The sequence below is a fragment of the Protopterus annectens genome, chromosome 1.part2, assembly GCF_019279795.1.
Source record: "Protopterus annectens isolate FY-2018-M chromosome 1.part2, PAN1.0, whole genome shotgun sequence".
NCBI lineage: Eukaryota > Metazoa > Chordata > Ceratodontiformes > Protopteridae > Protopterus > Protopterus annectens.
The window spans coordinates 731,081,295-731,094,620 of record NC_056727.1 but is presented as its reverse complement, the minus strand read 5'-3'; the positions used below and the strand labels follow the sequence as shown (position 1 = coordinate 731,094,620).

General features: G+C 43.0%; 1 protein-coding gene across 2 annotated transcripts in view; it reads left to right on the top strand.

Moving 5' to 3' along the window:
- The window catches only part of NVL (nuclear VCP like), a 1,985,423-nt gene that overhangs the window by 334,582 nt on the left and 1,637,515 nt on the right, over window positions 1–13,326 (top strand). For both annotated transcript variants that reach the window (XM_044058761.1, XM_044058752.1), the window contains one exon: window positions 11,580–11,637. In XM_044058761.1, coding sequence (XP_043914696.1) covers window positions 11,580–11,637 — 58 coding nt within the window. The remainder of the gene's footprint in view (window positions 1–11,579; window positions 11,638–13,326) is intronic.

Here is a 13,326-nt window from a genome sequence, read left to right as displayed (position 1 = left end):
GAAACCTGGGAGGAAACTCCCAGATATGCTCAGAACTAGTTCAAAATGATGTGAAGATTACTGATCCTACAGACATTGCCAACATACTGGCTGACAGGTTCAGTGCAAACTTTTCCCAAAAGGAGAGATATCTATACCAAGTGATTGCAGCCCCCCAAACATCTCCAATGCCCAAGTGAGAACTGCTCTCTCCAAAGCAAAAAACACAGCATCCATGGGACCTGATGGTGTCCCCGGCTGTGTGCTCCACGAACTCAACGAGGAATTAAACCCACAGCTAGGACAGCTGTTTAATCATAGTCTTACCTCTGGATCATTACCCAGGAGTGGCACTGCAACTGTGGTCCCACTTCACAAAGGCGGTGCCTCCACCGACCCTGGAAATTACCGCCCATTAGCTTGACAAGCCTTATCTGCAAAGCCATGGAGAGGATCATAATGGACCTCATAAATAAAGACATAGGGAATTTGCAGACTTTGGATCCATCCCAGTTTGGCTTTGTCAGAGGCAGATCATGCCTTCTAAACTTGGTTGGCTTTTTGAAACAGTCACCAAAGCCATTGATGAGGAAAGGCAGTCCATACAGCCTACCTCGATCTGGCGAAGGCCTTGATACAATACCCACTCGGGTATCATTGAAAAACTCATCAGCTTAAATGTTAACCCATACATCACAAGATGGGTTGCAAACTGGCTGAGTGACAGAACCCACAGGGTCAGAGTTGCTGGCGCCATGTCAGACTCAAAGCCTGTCACAAGTGGTGTACCACAGGGCTCAGTCCTGGGCCCACTCTTGTTTGGCATCTACTTTTCCAGTACAAGCAAACACAGGAGGGTTATGGCTGACAAAGTTTGCAGATGACTGCAAACTGGGCCATAGTAGAAAACACATCTGACACAGATATCCTTCAGAAGGGTCTCACAGAAACGGATAACTGGTGCCAGAGCCATGGCCTAAAGTTAAATGCCAAAAATGCATAGTCATACCCTTCGGAAAAACAAGGTTACCCTAGCTACCAAATAGGTGGCAATCCACTGAGCACAGAAGAAGTTATCAGGGACCTGGGGACCCAGGTTGATAGTAGTCTGTCATTCGACACCCATGTAGCTAAAGTAGTTAGGAAGACCTTCTACATTGCCCACCTTATCATGAAGGGATTCTCATCTAGATCAAGGGAGGTCATAGTCTCCCTATACTCATCACTCATCAGACCAATGATTGAGTACAATGCCCCATTCGAATGTATCTGACCCGACACTTGCAGCAGCTGGAGAGGCCACAAAGTTCCTCACCAAAAGGATAAAGGGTCTCAAACATCTGTCCTATGCTGCCCGACTGAAAGAACTCCAGCTCTATTCAGTCGCCACCGCTTGCTCAGAGGTGACCTTTGCCTAACATACAAGGCCATGTCAAACCCAGATTTGATGAATATGCTTCACCTCAAAAATCTAGATCCGTCAGAGCCACAAGGGGGACACTTAAACCTCGACACGGCTATTAATAGGACGTGCTGGAGGGATAGATTCATCACCCAAAGACTCCCTATGCTGTGGAATAAAATCCCGGTATATGTGAGGCAGAGCACCTCGCTGGCCTTGTTCAAGAGAAATCTTGACCAATGGATGGGAGATCGCAGATATACCCCAGGGATTACCTCAGTGTCACTGCTCGACAGAGACACAGCAAAATAATGGGTATAGTTCCCCATACTAAAGGGGTGGCGTAAGCCACAAAACTATGGGCTAGGCTTGTAAATGCCCTCGGGCAGATAGCCTAGTATGAACCTATGAACCTATGAATTGGGCATTGTCTCCGGGCACAATCCTTTCTTTGGTCTTGACAGCGCTCTGGCATATCCTTCCTTTAGGACCTTCCAAAAAATATTTACTTACCATAACTTGGTGTATGTGTTGTCTTTTCTCATTCTTCCTCACCTTCCCTCCCAGCCTTACATTCTTTCTAGAAGGATATTGGATTTTATGGTAACTTTGAGCTCCAGGGTTTCAGTCATAATTCTTTCTTATCTGTTTTGTCTGTATAATTCAGTAGACAAAAGGCAGCAAACTTGATCTGATGAGTTAGAGGTGGACTGGCATATTATGGGAAGAGGGAGGAACTCAAGATTAGGATCTGAAGTCTGGAAGATGTGGTTGAGTTGGATATGAGGATTGAATCCTTAATCCATCAGTGAGAAAGAATGAGAAAGGACAATACATATACCAAGTTATGGTAAGTACATAACTCCTTATTGTTTATTTATTTTATATTTGTTTACCAGGAAAATCTGACGGGGATAAGACCCATTTTCAGTGGAGGCCCAGGAAGAAAAGCTCCACATATAGAGATTATGCAAAGCTTATACAAGAAATTGTACAAAACTTATACAATAAATTATACTAAAATATACAAGACATACAGTACAGTAGAAATTACATTCTATGCTATTATAGCTGATATTTGTATTATACAGTCAACTGATCTTTATTTATTTACTTATTTTATTTTCAGTTTGATTACCGGGGAAGTCCACTGGGCCAAGAAGTGCCCATTTTTAGTGGAGGCCCTGGGAGAAAAGCTCCATGAGCAATACAGAAAGTTGGTTACAAATACAAATAGGTTACAAAATGTTGGAGATTAAGTACAAAATATAATAGCAAAACAGAAAGGTTACAAAAATGTAGGTTATACATTCAAAAATGAAAAGAAAATTGCAAGTGCAATATTCATCATCGTTTTTTTTTTTTTTTTTTTTTTTTTTAGATATAAAAAAATTACAATCTAGGAGATTGTTTGAGGTCAGCTATTACAGATTCTTTGGAGAAGTGGGATTTAGCTTAAGACTGTAGTAGAGTAGGAGTGAGTAGAGTTTAGTGGGAAAGTTTATGTAGGGTGAAAGCATGAGCATTTCCATTTGGAAGATAGGTGTAGGAAGAGTTGGTGTTTGAAGGTTTCAAGATTAGGAAGAGTCCTAAGTGAAGGAGGGAGAGAGTTCCATTTTTTACCTAGGGAGAAGAATAGGAGTTGGCCAGCGGGATGTTTGGGTTTGTGAATGGAGATTAGGTTTTGGTGTTCAGATCTCAAAGATCTGTTTGGGATGTAGGGAGGAAGAATATTTTTTAAGGCTGGGCATTTATCAGGGGAGAATATTAGTTTATGAGCATAGGTTAGTTGGAGATAGTCTAGGTGGTTAGGAAGTTCTAACCAGTTCAGGGATTGAAGGCAGATGCAGTGGTGAGTTGAAGTTTTGGATTTGGTGGCAGATTTGGAGATCTTATTATAGCAAGCTTCAAGTTTAGAGGTGATCGATGTGGACAGATTGGTTAGGATAGGAGCTCCATATTGGAGAGAAGGTAGGAGGTAGCTTATTGCCAGGGTTAGCCTACAGGAGTTGAATAGAAATTGATTGTTCCTATATAGCATGCTTAACTTTTGGTGAGTTTTCTTTATATTTTGAAGTATGTGGAGATCGAATTTGAGGTGTTCGTCTATGATAATGCCTAGGAGTTTTGCAGAGGGGACTACTTCTATTGAGTTCGAAGATTTGCTTAGGACCTTGAAAGTGTTTTTGTCAAAGGAGGGAACCTTGGTGGGGAGGAATATTAGGATTTTAGATTTATTAGAGTTGAGGGAAAGGTGATTTTGGTGCATCCAGCTCTCAGTAGTGGAAAAAGCTATTTGAGTTTTGTCCAGAAGTTCAGGAATGTTGGGGGCGGCACAGACCAAAGTAGAGTCATCCGCGTATTGGATGACTGTAGTGTCAGGGATGAAAGCATGAAGGTTATTTATGAAGATGTTGAAAAGCATGGGTCCGAGGATGGTTCCCTGAGGAACACCAGTAGGTGTAGGCAGGAAGGAAGAGGAGGAGTTCTTCCATTTGACAGCTTGTGATCTGTCTGATAGGTAGCTGGAGAACCAGGAAAGAGAGTTGGAGGAGAGATTAAGGTTTGTGAGATGGAGGAGAAGGTGTGAATGGGAAATGGTGTCGAAGGCTTTTGAGAGATCTAGCAGAACTGCGAATACTGTGAGTCCAGAATCTCGGGCTAGATTGACAGTTTCTAGGAAGGATAGAAGGGCAGTTATGGTACTGTGGCCAGGGCGGAAACCGTGCTGGGTGGGAGTAAGGAGGTCATTCTGAATTAGGTATGGCATAAGTTTTAGGTGGATACATTTTTAGTTCCTTATTGTAGTGTAGACACTGTAGTTTCTCACAGTAAGCTGATGAAGGGTTTGTAGGGGGAGAATTGGATAGACAATGATGAGGTTAGAGATTATCTAGACATGAGAGAGAGCAAAGATTATGAGGTGGTCAGGGCAGAAGAAAAATTATGATCAGGAACTATTAAAACTAGTTAGCCAGGAGTAGTACAGGAGCAAAGCCAGGCGACATTAAGATAATTTTTAAGAATCTTTTTGAATTAGTTGGTAAGTATGCAGATGTATTCGAAATGTGAAGTGGAAGAGGGAATCTTCTCAATGGCTGCTGTTTATGCTAGTAATACTAATGTAAGAAAGTACTTTTTCAAGACTGTAATATATCTGGGACTTGCACTGTAAAAATAAGATAAAGGCTGACTATAAACAATTTAACATTGTGATATTGAGCTGCTGGGAGAGGATGTAAAAGTGTGTTGATCATATTATATTTATAGTAAAATATAGTAACGTTCCAAATGTTTATACAAGTAGAAATGTATACTAATTATCTTGGTTTATACTGCAAACAAAGGATTTTTGAAAATATTTTGAAAATGGAAAGCATTACATAACATTTGAAAAGAGCTGTGTATTTTTCCATTAACACTTGTTTTCTTTCCAATAAACATCTTCACTGAGTTGTCAAAAAAAAAAAAAACATAATTCTTTACTAAATTCTAGCTACCTGTGCTGGCATATGTTACACATCCAGTGCCCTATTTCCCCTGGCATAGCTGGCAATATCTCACATCGTCCCAGGGAGTACACACCATCAGCACATCTCATGACTACCCAGAATGGGAGTTAGAGATTTTCTGAACTGTGTTGATTTGCGGCTGCTGTTTGTTAAAAAAAAAAAAAAAATCAACAGTTTACTGTTGCAGAGCATTTTTCCTTAAAAACAGCTAATGTTGTGTATATTTTATTTCCAGGCTGTCCTTGTAACAGTTTTTTCTGCTATCTTGAGAATTTCCCATTGTGTTTACCTCCCTTCTGTGAGACTGATAGATAGTACTGTAAGAAGGACTCTAGGAAGTCTATTTTTGTCCAGAGGAAAGCTTATGTTTTTGAAGAGCTCTTACACAAAAGATTAGCTAATTATTTTACTTTATGCCACAGAAAACATGACAAGAGAAATCATGGAATTGTTCAGTGGTATTTTACCAGAGGATGTGCCATCTGTTTTGTGTATTTAAAAATTATCTTAGAAGCTTATATCTACTGGGTTACTATGTTGCTATCTGCACGTGTAATCACCTTTCTGGTCTGGACATTTCTTCTTTTTAAAGGGTTAACATACGGCCTTCCTGTTGTAAGAGGCAGATGTCCTTCAAGGATGCATCTGCAGTCATCACATATGGGTTGTCCTGCCTCAGGCAGCCCTTCGGTCAGCCGGATTCCAAAGTCTGGGTCCGACGTCGGCTGATGTCGCCCCTTCCCCGACGTCAGAGCGCCTGGGGTATAAAAGCGTCAGCCGACGCCATCTTCCTCAGTCTTTCTTGCCACGTGGTGCCCGAAGCAGAAGCAGTTCGCAAGTGCCGGTCGGCCAGCTCCTGTAATTCAGCTAAACCGAAGACTTCAAAAGCTAAGTACCCCGTTGGGGACTCTTTCTTGCCTCAGCCGATGTCAAATAAAATTAATAATTGCTTAACTTGTGGGAAACAAATACCTCATAAGGATTTCCACTCTTACTGCCTACCTTGCCTAGGCCCAGACCACGACGTCTCGGCCTGTTCCGCCTGTGCTTCCTTCAACCGACGCACTCTAAGACATCGGTCGGAGTTTAAAGAGGAATTTTTTGGGGCTAGTTTTGCTTACAAAATGCCGTCGGAGACTCCGACTTCACATTTAATAAAGAAACGGAAGGACAAGGACCGACACACGCGGTCCGCGGTTTTGGCTGAAACCACGGCCAGGCCTACCGCGAGTGTCTCGGTTGAAACCGAGTCCTTGGTACTACCGTCCACCGAAACCGTACAACCGACAACCTCGGCCCCGGAGGCCACTACTGTATCGGTTGTTGAATCTCCTTTGGAATCTGGTGTCCAGGAACCCTCCGACACCATTCCCTTAGACAAAACTACACCAGCACGTGGTGCAGCCAGGCCTCCTGCATCCATGTCTATTAAGGCATTTTCTAGGACTAAAGCTGCTAAACTCTCAAAATCTATGCCTCCCAGGGTTATTCCTCAGGGACCCACTACAGGTTCTCAGATCCTTAGTCTAGCAGAGGACCTTATTTCATTAATTAGGGGCTCTCAGCCTCATCCTGACAGGGGCTCTCAACCTCCTACCGAAAAAAGGCCCAGGGTTGAGCCCTCTGATCCCCTCTCCTCTGATGAGGCCTCTGATGGATCTGCTCTCTCGGACTACCAGGAGGAGGCTTTTCGCCTCTGAGGATTCAGATGCAGAGGAATCTATCCCCTCGGCCTCCCCTCCTGAAGAACTGTCTTTTGGGGAAACTTTGCACACTATGAGGGAGCATTTCCAATGGCAGGGCCAGGAATTCTCTGATTCCAGGAAGAGATTAAGTACCTTCTTACATTTGCCTCAGCATAGACCTTTGGCTATTCCCCCTGTTTTGAATGTCATTGATGATGTGTACTCTGAATCTAGCACAACCCCTGACACTCTCCCTCTGGCTCCTGCCAAACCCGATAGGTACTACAGGGTCCCGGAATCACATCTTTTCCTTTACAAGGCCCACTCTGCTGATCCAGAAACTATTTCCCAGGGCTCTAAAAGGGTTGCAGCTGTCACTACAAAAAATCCACTCCCCTCTGAAAGGGAGTCCAGGGCTTTAGAGCGATGAGGTAAAAAAGTGTATACTTCTGCTACCCTTTCTATGAGGGCTTTAAACTGTCAATTTCATATGATACAGTACCAAGAATATTTGTTAGATGAATTGCATAAAAAGCTGTCTTCACCTGAACCCCTAGATCGCAAATCACTTCAGGATCTGGTACATAACTCTCAACAGGTTAGCAACCATTTTTTGCAGTGTGATTATGATGCATTGGAACCTTCATGTAGGTCAGCTATGACAGGTGCAGTCATACGTAGGCATGCTTGGCTGAAGGAACAATCTCTGCTAGACCATGTTAAAGCAAAGCTTCTGGATGCTCCACTGGAAAAGCAAAAGTTATTTGGCTCCACTGCTCAGGAGGTCTTAAAGAAATTTGAGGAAAAGGCAAAATCTGTACAAACAGTCAAAGATTTTATGCAAGTCCAGCCACCAAGATTCAGCAGAAATTGGCCTTCCAAGAACTGGTCCTTTCCAGACACAGACAGATTTCAGAGAGGCAAGAATAGGCGTGCCAGAGGTAGAGGGCAAACTAGAGGCTCCTACAGAGGACGTCAGTGGAAGCCTCCCATCCAGAGAGGTAGTGCAGGGCCTACAACTGCTGCACAAGGACAGACTCAATGACTTTACTTTGACACCGCCAACCAGGGCTCAGTTGAAAGCACCTTTGGGCGGAAAGCTTTCCTTATTTTCAGAAAATTGGCACATTATTACAAGGGACAAATGGACACTACAAATAATAGACAAAGGATACAGGTTCCATTTCCACACATTAGCGAAAAGAAAAGGCATGCCAGACCTGCCACCAAATCAAAGGGCAGAGGCTTTGAAACAAATCTCCAACTTAATGAGAATGAAAGCAATAGAAAAGGTTCCTCTCGCAGAACAAGGCCAAGGATTTTATTCCAGACTCTTCCTTGTTCCAAGAAAAGAAAAGCAACGGAGGCCTATTCTCGACTTGTCCGCACTAAATACTTATCTCATTGTGCCAAAATTCAAAATGCTGACTCTACAGCAACTCCTTCCCATGCTGGGCAAGGGGTCTTGGCTGGTAACTCTGGACCTCAAGGAGGCATACCTGCATGTCCCTATCAGACAAAGCTGCAGAAGACACCTCAGATTTCTTGCAGGTTCAGAGCATTATCAGTTCTCAGCATTTCCCTTTGGCTTATCTACTGCGCCCAGAGTATTCACGAAATGCCTGGCATCAGTATTTGCACACTGCAGACTTCAGGGGATGCAAATATACCCGTATCTGGACGACTGCCTTATACAAGCGGACAGCTAACAAATTTTGGTAAAATACTTGAATTATGCCATCTATCTTCTTCAGGCCTTGGGATATACAGTCAACATTCACAAGTCAAGACTTGTACCATCCCAAAGAATAACTTTTCTGGGTGCGGATCTAGACACAACCACCCAAATGGCTTTCCTCACAGAAAAAAAACAACACCAACTACTGGATTACTTCACAAACCTGTCAAGACAAACTCAGCTGACTGCAAGAAAAATCCTGCAGGCCCTGGGTTACATGGCTTCTTGCATTCTTCTGATTCCTCAAGCAAGGCTACATATGAGGAAACTCCAATGGTACCTAAGGAGTTTATGGACTCAGCACAGTCACAGCTTGGAGACTTTGATACCACTCATCCCATGCCTTCAAAGGGAATTTCTGTGGTGGGCTCAAGCAAGCCAGTCAAACAGGGGTTTGCCCTTCAGCAAACCAATAGCGAGCCAAACCATTACAACGGACGCTTCAGACCACGGATGGGGAGCGCACATGGAAGGAAGATGCATTCAAGGACTATGGTCACAAAAAGAGCTACGCATGCACATAAACCAAAAGGAAATGCTGGCAGTGATGCATGCAATCGAGGCTTTCAAGTTATTTCTACATCAGGGCCACCTGCTAATAAGGACAGACAACACTACAGTTATGTGGTACATAAACAAGCAAGGAGGCACCCATTCCTACCCTCTTTGCAGACTGGCAATGAATCTATGGGAACTTTCCTTGACCCTCAATATACAGCTGCAATCCCAGTTTGTACCAGGAAAGGACAATATACTGGCGGACAGCTTAAGCAGGAGCATTATGAATGCACACGAATGGATGCTGCACCCAGACATCTTCCATCAGATAACACAATCATGGGGGAGACCGGACATAGACCTCTTTGCCTCCCCACACAATCATCAGCTGGAGAAATTCTGCACAAGGACAATACCACCCACAAGCATGGAAAGTGGACGCCCTCTCTTTCAGCTGGAGAACTCTAACAGTGTATGCTTTCCCACCTCTTCCATTAATGACCAAGGTCTTACTGAAGATCAGGGCAGAGCAGCCAAGAGTGATTCTGATTGCTCCGGACTGGCCAAGACAGCACTGGTACCCATTGCTAAAGAGCATGTCACAGACAAAACCATGGCTTCTGCCACAATGGCCGCTTCTCCTGACACAGCACAATTACAAAACTCTGCATTCCAACCTGAAAACATTACAACTAGCTGCCTGGAAAATACCTTGACTCATCACCAGGATAAGCTATCCAAGAGAGTGAAGGATATCCTCATGGAAGCTCGCAGGCCTTCCACAAGAAAGGCATACTCAGCAAAATGGAAAAGATTTCACACCTGGAGCACCTCTGCTACAGTTATGAACATGGCACATATTCTGGAATATTTGGCAGAAATGCTCCACAATGGCCTGTCTTATTCTTCCATTAAAATTCATGCTTCAGCAATTTCAGCAGAGTGCAATATTGATCCACCTGTCTTCTCTCATCCTCTGCTAAGACAGTTTCTAAGAGGAATTAAAAACATCAATCCTCCAAGGAAACCACCAGTGCCTACTTGGGACCTTAATTTCGTGTTGGAAAAACTAACACTGCCTCCGTTTGAACCAGCAGCATCTGCAGAACTACAGTTCCTCTCTTGGAAGACTGCCTTCCTTCTGGCCATAACCTCAGCAAGAAGAGTATCTGAGTTACAGGCCCTCATGGCAGTGCAGCCATTACTTATTTTTCATCAAGACAGAGTCTCATTGAGAACCAATCCTTAATTTATGCCAAAGGTGGTATCTAGGGTCTCATTAAACCAAGCTATTCACCTGCCTACCTTCTTTCCAAATCCACAAAACAAAGGGGAAAAGCTTCTGCACACCCTGGACATACACAGGCAGTTGCGCTACTACTTGGACAGAACAAAAAATTACAGAAAAACTGTTGTTTGTAGCATATGCTGCTGGTGCGCAAGGAAAAGCAATTTCAAAATGGATAGGGAATTGCATTCGTTTCTGTTACTCCTTTCATGGAAAAACTGTGCCAGCTAACATTAGACCTCATTCGACCAGAGCCACAGCCACCTCCACAGCCTTCTTAAGAGGGGTGGCTACCAAGGACATTTTAGAAGCTGCTACATGGAGCTCCGTGCATACATTTTCCAAGCATTACAACTTACCTTTATATTCCAGATCCAGAGCAGGCTTTGCTACAGCAGTCCTGCAGGGCATTTTAGCTACACCATCTTTTACATAGATCCTCCACCCCCAGATTGGCTATGGTATTCTACCCATATGTGATGACTGCAGATGCATCCTTGAAGGACATAGTACAGTTTTGTACCTACCATAAATGTAGATGTCCGATAGGTATGCATCTGCAGTCAGGTTTACCCTCCCTCCTTCCCCTCTGTGGTATTTCTTGGGTACATTCCCCTCTCATAGCTAGCTGGGGTTATCTATTATGGTGTATTTGTTTTTATATATGTATATATTTTTGTGCATGTTTGGAATTTATTGCATTTCTCCAAATTTAGCCTTCCTTAGAGGGCACCTGGCATCTGGGGCAAGAAAAACTGAGGGAGATGGCATCGGCTGACGCTTTTATACCCCAGGCGCTCTGACGTCGGGGAAGGGGCGACATCAGCCGACGCCGGACCCAGACTTTGGAATCCGGCCGACCGAAGGGCTGCCTGAGGCAGGACAACCCATATGTGATGACTGCAGATGCATACCTATCGGACATCTACATTTATGGTAGGTACAAAACTGTACTTTCTTTTTGGTTTAAAAGCCTTCAGCCAGACTTGATGCATTTTGTTAGGTAGTGGAATTGCTTGGGACTCACTAGATTGTTATGACTCAGTTGTAAAGCTGTCCATGCATCAGGAGGTGCAGTGAAATACATGCTTACCATTTTTGAAAGTAAGTTTCTTCTTGCTTTTCATGCCAGCATCCTCCATCCTTTTTCATAAGTGCTGTCTTCTATTGCCCCTTTGTTTTATGTATAGAACGTTTAATTTCCCCTTGGTTTGTTTGAAGGACAGTGATAGTTAACATGGTTGGTGAAGAATAAAAAAAAAAAAAAAAAAAAAACAGATATGGTTGTCCATTTTGTACTGTGTAACTACAACAGCTGCCATTAGTGCAGCTAGGTGTTTGATGCACTGCCAGGCTGAAGAAATGAACTTATGATCCTAATCTCTGTTTGTTTTAGTGAATTAGGCTTGTATCAAGAGCTTTCTGAAATCGCCAGTTATTTTAAGTTCTTAATTGTTCATTTTGTGTTTGCTTACAGAGAAGGAGAAGGCAGTAGTGAAGAGTCTTCAGACAGTGAAGATTACCCTGAATATCCAGTAAGTTTTATATAATTTTATATAACCAGTTATTCCAGGTTCATGTGAGGTAAATTTTTTCATCTGTGTAGTTATTTAGCAGGTTATACAAATATAATACCCAGTCGAATAGTGCACTTCACAGTAGAATACAAAGCAGTCTTTTTTTTTGTTTTTTAAGGAATCACATCCTTGTTGACGTGGCAAGTCATCAAATTTATTGTTGGTTGTTCAGTAAAAGAGAAAGAAGTGTCTTCTTTTCCTCCACAGTTCTTTTGTGCTGTCATATAGTGAAAATGTTGTCATCTCTGTATGCAAACCTTTCTTGGTCTTATGTTTCTGTTCGTGTAGACATGAATTTCATAAGCAGTACTGAACAGTGATTGTAACAGGACCATTTGACTGCCTCATAAGTTTTCTTCTATATTCAAGTTGTGGAGGCCAGAATTTGGTTAGGTTATATAGCTTTGATGCTCATCCGTGGAACTGAGTAACTCCCTTAGGTTAACTTAATGTGACTGATTAGTTTGGAATTTGTAAAATCCCTGGCTTTCCTGCAGCAAACTATTCTATAGCTCTTTCCCCGATTTCAGCTACTAAAAAGTGGAGTACAGTATCCTCGAGTGGCAATAAGAATCCCAACTCCTAGTGTACTTTGGGACCAACAACCACAGCTCAAAGGCAAACTTAATTCAGAGGCAATACACAAGTACAAGGCAAATCACTGAACTGAGAACAGTTTGTAGAAGTTAAAAGTAATTCAGTGCTTTCTGTCAAAATGATTTCCACAGGCTTGTTTCTTATGTGTCCTCAAAGTAGATTGGTATATTTCTGGTCACCTTTTTGATATTCCCTTTCCTGGAGTAGATCTTAAAGGTGGGGGGGGGGGGGGGGGGTCATCATCAACTTTCATGCTAACGAGAGAGTGCTTTCTACAGTGATAGCCAGGGCAGTCTGTGTTCTTTGTGTGAGTAATCACATAGCAGATCTCTTTGAAGGGTACTTATATAAGCAGTGCAGCTACTAAACAAGAGTGCACCACTGAGCTGAAGTTTTCACTTTTGTTGAAGACATTTTTCAAGTCCAGTACCCATTAGGGCTATTTACCTGACCTGTAAGGTAAGATTTCAACCTGCCTTAAAAAAAAAAAAAATAGTTATGAAGTAAAAAAGTTGAGATGTGATTGGAGCAGTTGCACAATGGTAGCCACAGCACTTGGACAGACATAAGTTCATAGGTAGGTACTAGGCTATTGGCCCTAGGGGCCTATACAAGCCTAGCCAAAAAGGTACCCTGGCTTTCGCCACCCAAGGAAATTATTTTCCTGTGCCCCTGTCAAGCAGAACCACAGAAGTGATCCCGGGGGTGAATTTCCTATTGCCCATCCAATCATCAAGATTATTCTTGAAGAGTGCTAATGAGGAGCTCTGTTTGACATAGGTAGGTAGTCTGTTCCAGAGTATAGGAAGTCTCTGGGACAGGAATCTATCCCTCCAGCATGTTCTATTTATTGTGGTGACAAGGTTTAGGTCCCTAGACCGTGTAGCTCGGAGGGATTGGGATTTTTTTAAGTGGAGCATGTCCAACAGCTCTGGGTTTGACATAGCTTTGTATGTTAGGCAGAGATCGCCTCTGAGTAGGCAATATGTGACGGAGTAAAGCTGGAGTTTTTTGAGACGGTCTGCGTAAGGCATCTGTTTGAGGCCAGTA